Consider the following 7337-nt stretch of genomic DNA (forward strand, 5'->3'; position numbering starts at 1 on the left):
TGCTCATTTGCATGTCTTAGGTCTGCAACCCGCCTTTCCCCATAATCACCCAGCACACGGCACTTCCACTGCAGCAAGGGATAACTTAACTCAGTATGGTAAGCCCCATCCTCTTTGCTTCATTGCATAGCCAGTTAACCAACCCCACACTGATAAGACACATTAAGGTCGAAACAGCTGTCTGTGGGTGGTTTTCTGGGTATGCACCTTAACCCTGGCTGTGCTCAAAGCTGTGACCATGCAGCAAGCTTAAGCCTATAGGGAACCATGTTAAAAATGGTTTTTGAAGCAAAAAGTGGCACTGTGTGCTCATTTCCATGTCATTTCCCAGAATCCCTTGCTGCAGTGGAAGTGCTGTGTGCTGGGTGATAATGGGGAAAGGTGGGGTTGCAGACCTGTCTAAGTCATGCAAATGAGCATACAGTTGTATTTCCATTTGCTATATATATCTATAGTCTAGATATAGATATATATCAGGTCAAGCAGTGTGTCCTAGGGGGAGACTGGCACTGCTGCTGCCTGCTCTGTTCTTTGTGTATTCATTTCACATTTGCCTTCTCCCGAGAAGACAAGGACGAGTGTCAGCAGGGCACCCTCTGCCAGGGAGGCCGCTGCGCCAACACACAGGGATCCTTCCAGTGTGCCTGCCCAACCGGCTTCAAAGCCACCTCCGACAAAGCCACGTGCGCAGGTGAGACGGAGCGACAGACAGGACACTGGGGAAGGGGACCCCATTACTCTAACCATCCAATAGTGAAGGAGCTTATACAGGAGTCTAGACGGAGAAGAGAGGGCATTGAAATGAGTTGCAAATCAGAGCGTCTCCAAGAGACACCATGGACCCTGATTAATAAACTTTGCAATGGGTTGCAAGCCCCTCTGGCAGGAAAAGGTGTAACAGGACTACGGGGATTTAGCTCTCATATGGTTAAAAGGTGTCATATTAAGGAGTAGTAAAAATGCTGCCTTTGAAGTGGGTGAATTCAGTTTCAATGCCAGTCAGATGCTTGTGACCTTGGAGGTCACTGTATCTTCCTGTGCATCAGGCCTCAAAATTAGATTGTAAGCTCATTGTGCCTACAAATGTCTACTTACAGTACGGCGTTACATACATTGTCAAAGCTATAGAATAAATTATTATTATTATTATTCGGAAGGGATGAGCTCCGCTGCTCTGCCATCCTGTGTATAAGAGGGTCCTGTCACCATGCGTCTTCTTTTTAGATATTGACGAGTGTCAGGAGAGGGGAGGATCCCTCTGTGGGACTCAGCACTGCGAGAACACGCTGGGGTCCTACAGGTGCATTGCTCAGTGTGACGCAGGATACAGGCTGACAGCATCCGGTGACTGTGCAGGTAAAGGGACTGTCTCCTCACTTTGTCACCCCCTATCAGATCAGACAGACCCCATGGGCAGTAGGTCCCGTCTGTCTGTGTTCCGATGTCTGTCTGTAAGGGGAGGCAGAGAACCAATAAGTCACGGGTCCCATCTCCTAGTGTAAGGTCCTTTCTCATCCAGTAAAGAGAATCGAGAAGATGTACAGATGTTACCATCTCACCCTTCAGTAGGAGCGGCAGATGCAATGAGTCATAGCTCCCTTCTCTCTCTGGCTCTTAATCAGTAAGCTTTGAAGCTGCTTCCCAGTGCTGGAGAATAGATCAGATCCACTCAAATGAGTGGGACTACAAATGTCTCCAGCTCGGGGAAGTGGCTTTCACAGCATGTTGAGTTAGCACCTTTGCTACTGTTTCATGTTGTGATAAGAAGGCAGAATGGGACATGAATGTTAAGACTATTAAATGCTGGTCTATATTGTACAGTCTCAGAGCAGTAAGGTGGACACGGGGGAGAGCTGTACTATGTTGTGTATACAGGTAAGGACAGTTTTAGTACTGGTATCCACTGTCTGTTTTCAGACGTCAATGAGTGCGCCAACTCCACGTTCTGCGGAGACAACGCTGTGTGTCAGAATCTGATTGGCTCCTTTCGCTGCACATGTAACTGGGGCTACGAGATGTCCAGTGAGGGCCAGCATTGTGTGGGTATGTAACCCATATCTTGGACTTACTTGTATATAGGTTATTTTTATACAGCGTACAGAGGCCCATATCCACTAGAGGGTGCTAACCTTTAACACGTCTTTACTCCCATTAATTTGAATGGAGTTGGAGCGTCCTAAAAGTGTAGCACCCTTTAGTCGATATGGCCACAGTACTCGGCTCCTCTACACTGCAGGGGCGCTCTCACAGACAGGTTTTCCTCGCATGCCCTGTAATCAACATGTGATTCTCCTCTACAAGAAGAGATCTGTCCCCATAGACATTTATGGGATCCCACACTACAAGAAATGATTTGTCTCCATAGAGTTTCATGGGATCTCTTCTGCACAAAATTATTTGTCCCTATAGACTTCGATGGGATCCCCCTCTACAATAAATTATTTATCCCAATAGACTTTCAGGGATCCCCATCTACTAGAAATTATTTGTTCCCATAGACTTTTTTATGGGGTGCCCCTCTACAAAAGGTATGTATTCCCAGATATTAATGGGATTATCCTCTACAGGAAATTATTTGTGTGCATAGACTCCATGGGATCTCCCTCTACAAGAAATAATTTCCCCCCCATACACTTTCATGGGATCCCCCTGCACAGTAAATTGTTTATCCCAAAGACTTCCTAAAGAATTTCATGGGATGATTTGTCTCCATAAACTTCTCCTTTTTCATCCATCCTTCCCCTGGCTTTCCCAGATGTGGATGAGTGTCTGGAATATGGGGTTTCTCTGTGTGGGACGAGGCGATGCCAGAACACCCCAGGATCTTACAAGTGCATCACGGACTGTGAGCCTGGGTACCAGCTGTCATCTTCAGGAGACTGCAGAGGTGAGGCACGAAGGGGCTGTGTGTTTATCCCTTCCACTACAGACCTATCGTGGTGATGACCAGAAGAGGCCCACGAACATAGCCCCCCCCCCCCTCACCTCCCCTATGTTGGGAGAGGTTTGCCATTCAGTGCTAGAGGGTTTACAAAATGGCAGCAGTACTTGACTAAGCCCTAACTACAAGGTGTATCCCCATGTCAGATATCAACGAGTGTCTGAACAAGACTGTCTGCGGGGATCATGCCGTGTGCCAGAACCTAGTGGGATCCTACCAATGCCTGTGTGACCAGGGCTATGAGGGGGCACGAGGCGGGCGGCACTGTGTGGGTGAGTGCATTTACTCTAAGGAAGACATGGGCACAGGGTAAGAGAGCGGGATCTGCAGCTGTAACACAACAAGACCGTTCATGGCACACAATTTCCACTGTTTACGGGGTTCATGAGTTAGTCCCATGTAGGACCAAAGTGACCTAATGACAGTGACATGTTTAATGGGTTAAGGAGTCGGTCCAATGTAGGACCAAAGTGACCTAATTACAGTGACGTGTTTAAAATGTAAATGATCAGTCCCATGTAGGACCAAAGTGACCTCATGACAGTGACTTGTTTAATAAAGGGTCAGTCCCACATGTGATTAAAGTGACCTAATGAAAGTGACACATATTTAATGGGTTTAAGGGTCAATCACATGTTGGAGCAAAATGACAATGACATGGATGTGTTTAATGGGTTAACTAGTCGGCCCCACATAGGACCAAAGTGACCTAATAATAGTGATATTTTTAAAGATGCAGTTGCCCCAAAGTAACCTAATGGCGGTAAATCATTTTAGAAAACTCTGTTAAGACTTGTTTTTGTTCCCTTTACCCTTTGTCTTCTGTTATTCTTCATGCATATTAAGGACGCCTTGTTTCTCCTTCAGCTTTGTTAATTTATTCTATGACACACAGAGATTGTGTAGAAAAGTGAATTCACGATCATTGCCATAGAAGAAACTAGATGAACAATAAAACCCCTCCCTCAGCATGCCTTCTGCAAAGGAAAACGTTCAAATATAATACTTGTACTTGTTTAAATAACGCATTAATTAGCAAGATCTAACCAGTGTCATTAATTACTGCCGTGAGTTCACTGTCATTCTAGTTGGACTAATGTGTGATTCCGCTGCTCCGAGCAATGTGTGTTAGTGAGGTGTCTGTGTGATGGAACTCAGGGCGTGTTTAACAATACAACTGTTCCCCTTGTGCATCTTCCCTTGTAAGTGATCTGTAAATAACATAATAATCTGGGGACAAGAGCATCAGAAATTGAAGAGAAAAATAATCAGTCCCCTATACGCCCCCATACACCTTAAGGTATCATCCAACACATCATTTTCCCCCATACACCTTAAGGTATCATCCAACACACATCCTTTTCCCCCATACACCTTAAGGTATCATCCAACACACATCAATTTCCCCCATACACCTTAAGGTATCATCCAACACACATCAATTTCCCCCATACACCTTAAGGTATCATCCAACACACATCATTTTCCCCCATACACTTTAAGGTGTCATCCAACACTCATCAATTTCCCCCATACACCTTAAGGTATCATCCAACACACATCATTTTCCCCCATACACTTTAAGGTGTCATCCAACACACATCAATTTCCCCCATACACCTTAAGGTATCATCCAACACACATCATTTTCCCCCATACACTTTAAGGTGTCATCCAACACACATCAATTTCCCCCATACACCTTAAGGTATCATCCAACACACATCATTTTCCCCCATACACCTTAAGGTATCACCCCCCCATAAGGATTGGAGAGGCACTGCCAGTGGAAGTATCTGAGGCATGAGATTGACTAGCTGTGCTGCTAACTCCCCCATGAACCCCATACCCAGGCAGCTTCATATCTGGGAGGTGGCAAGTGACTATAAGGGCTCGCTCAGACAGGCTGCTGCGGGACCGTGCTTGCGTTCGCGCCTCCGCCGCGCGCTCCTGCAGCCCAGCGATCTCTGCTCAAACTGCAGGCGTCGGGTCGCGGCGTTTGAGGGGCGTGGCAAGGGCGTGTAACCAACACGTCATGTTGCTGGTTCGCCTCTATTGGCTGAAGCAGCTCACGTCACGCGACAGTAGCACCAAATTTCAATTCGGGTTGTGGCGGCAAAATGTCGCAGCGGCAACGCTGCACTTTGCCGCCGGTGGAGCTTTCAGTTTTAAAACTCCCACCGCACAACCCGAAATTGCGACGGACGTGCTCGCGCACGGCGCACCGCCTTCTGTCTGAGCACTTTCAGCTGACTCCAGGTCACAGTGTGATGATGGTCCAGGCCGGTCTTTCTGAAAACATTGCTTTTTATAAGAAAGTGGCCAACAGATGGGAATAGAAAGCCAGGACTGGACCATGGTCACACAGGCAATGGATGTTAGGTTGGTGTCTCTGGCGGGCAGATCAGGAGTCTCTCAGCGCTGTGTGTAATTTCTCCACTCCCCCCCAGACGTGAACGAGTGCCTGACCCTGCAGGGCGTGTGCGGCATGGCTCTCTGTGAGAATGTGGAGGGATCCTTCCTGTGCATCTGCCCCAGCAGCAATGAGGAGTTTGACCCGATGACCGGGAAATGTATCCGATCTGCCACTGCCGGTAAGGAATCCACCTCTGCCACCAGACTTCATGGAAAATCCTAGTGCTCACAGCCTATGCTGGTTATTGATATCTCTGGCAGGAAATTGAATCTTAATTAGACAGTACTTTGTAGGTCTGAATATATTTGTATCCTAGTAGCCTTCATCTGCATTGGTGTGATCTTAACCCCTCAGCTTCCAGAGGGGCCCGCAAAGCATTGTGTGTATATTTAATCATAAAAACATAGACATTGACAGCAGATAAGGAGCACGTGCACCAACCATTTTCCAGTGAAGCCTCAAACTTCATTTGATCTCTGGCTTTTCCCCATATTTAGATTTTTCTTGTACCTATGCCAATTTCTTTGCCGTGTTAACCTCCCCCACCTCTGCCAGGAGGCTGTTCCATGCACCCACTACCCTGACATTATAGAAGGACTTCCACACGCTTCCCCTCACTGTCCCACCCGCCAGCTTCTGAGCAGGACCTCTTGTCCTAGCCTTCCTCTGTGTATGGGACACGATTCCAACCTGCACATTACTGATGACTCAAATGTCTCAGAAAGAACTGCAATACCCAGGGATAATGTCACTGCCTTTAAAGCGGGTGAACCTGGCCCAAATCCCAGTGTCACTTCACATCGCTGCACCTCCGGCATCACAATTAGATTGCAAGCTCTTCAGGGCAGTCGCCCCTTGTGCCTACAAAATTACCCACACTGCCCTGTGTACACTGCCATCCAAAGAAAGTAAAGTGTTCATATTATGCCGTCTTGTCTTTCCCACAGCGCGTCCCATGTTCCCCAGACGTCCCAGCTCCCCCCGGGTAGACTCTGTCCTGGAGACCACCGGCCTTAAAGAATGTTACTACAACCTTGAAGACCCCAAGGTGTGCGAGAACGTGCTGGCCCGCAACCTGAGCCAGGCAGAGTGCTGCTGCAGCGTGGGAGAGGGCTGGGGCACGGGGTGCCAGGTTCAGAGGTGCCCGGCAACCGACACAGGTAGGTGGGTGCCTAATGATGGCTGTCGCCAGGGCTTGGGCTGTGCGGGACCCTACTTTTTCATTGGCCACAGCAGAGTAGTGCATTGAAATGGATGCGCCCCGGTAAAACGTGCCTTTATCTTTCAGCTGAATTCCAGTCGCTGTGCCCAGGGGGAGCCGGCTACGTCACCACAGCACAGGGGTTCAAAGGTCAGTGGGGTCTACCGGGCAACATATGAAGGCTGCTATCAGGGAGATGTGATAGAGCAGGGACGGGCAACTTCAGTCCTCCAGGGCCACCGACAGGTCAGGTTTTCAGGATATCCCCGCTTCAGCCCAGGTGGCTCAATCAGTGGCTCAGGCTGAGCCCCTTGAGTTTTCAGTAGTGGTGTAGTCTCTATAAAGCACCATCGAAATGCTCGGTTATAAAGGTGACTTTTCAGGCCGGTTTTACAAATAGGGAGCCTGAGATAATGAAAGAGCTGGTCAGTAGTCACACAGCCACGCCTTCCCACGTCGCATATACTGTACAGCAAGCATGTCAAACTCAAATGCCAACAAGGGCCAAATAAACAAGGTTTAAGTCTAGGTGGGCCGCAAAAAAAAAAACACTTAAATTTTCATAGAAACGTAGGTTTATTTCGAAAAGTAATGTGTGTGTGTGTGTGTGTGTGTGTGTGTACCTCACTAACCGAACCAAAAAAAAAGCCAGACGTGAATGACTTCTGAACCCATTAACCAGTGTCAGGATGCCCCCTCTTAACAATTTCCAAAGCAGCAATCCCGCCTGGATCTTACTGATCCGCAGTCCCTCAAGGTACTATACTGGAGGGGAGGTG

At 47.9% G+C, this 7337-nt stretch overlaps 1 protein-coding gene across 4 annotated transcripts in view; it reads left to right on the forward strand.

The window, feature by feature from the left end:
- LTBP4 (latent transforming growth factor beta binding protein 4) overlaps positions 1-7337 on the forward strand; it is a 267101-nt gene that overhangs the window by 234390 nt on the left and 25374 nt on the right. For 3 of the 4 annotated variants that reach the window (XM_075606992.1, XM_075606994.1, XM_075606996.1), the window contains 8 exons: positions 569-691; positions 1225-1356; positions 1918-2043; positions 2756-2887; positions 3088-3213; positions 5392-5535; positions 6305-6517; positions 6646-6708. In XM_075606992.1, the coding sequence (XP_075463107.1) occupies positions 569-691; positions 1225-1356; positions 1918-2043; positions 2756-2887; positions 3088-3213; positions 5392-5535; positions 6305-6517; positions 6646-6708 (1059 nt within the window). The remainder of the gene's footprint in view (positions 1-568; positions 692-1224; positions 1357-1917; positions 2044-2755; positions 2888-3087; positions 3214-5391; positions 5536-6304; positions 6518-6645; positions 6709-7337) is intronic. The other variant, XM_075606993.1, reaches the window with a different exon arrangement.

Source organism: Ascaphus truei, chromosome 7 (assembly GCF_040206685.1).
Source record: "Ascaphus truei isolate aAscTru1 chromosome 7, aAscTru1.hap1, whole genome shotgun sequence".
Lineage (NCBI taxonomy): Eukaryota > Metazoa > Chordata > Amphibia > Anura > Ascaphidae > Ascaphus > Ascaphus truei.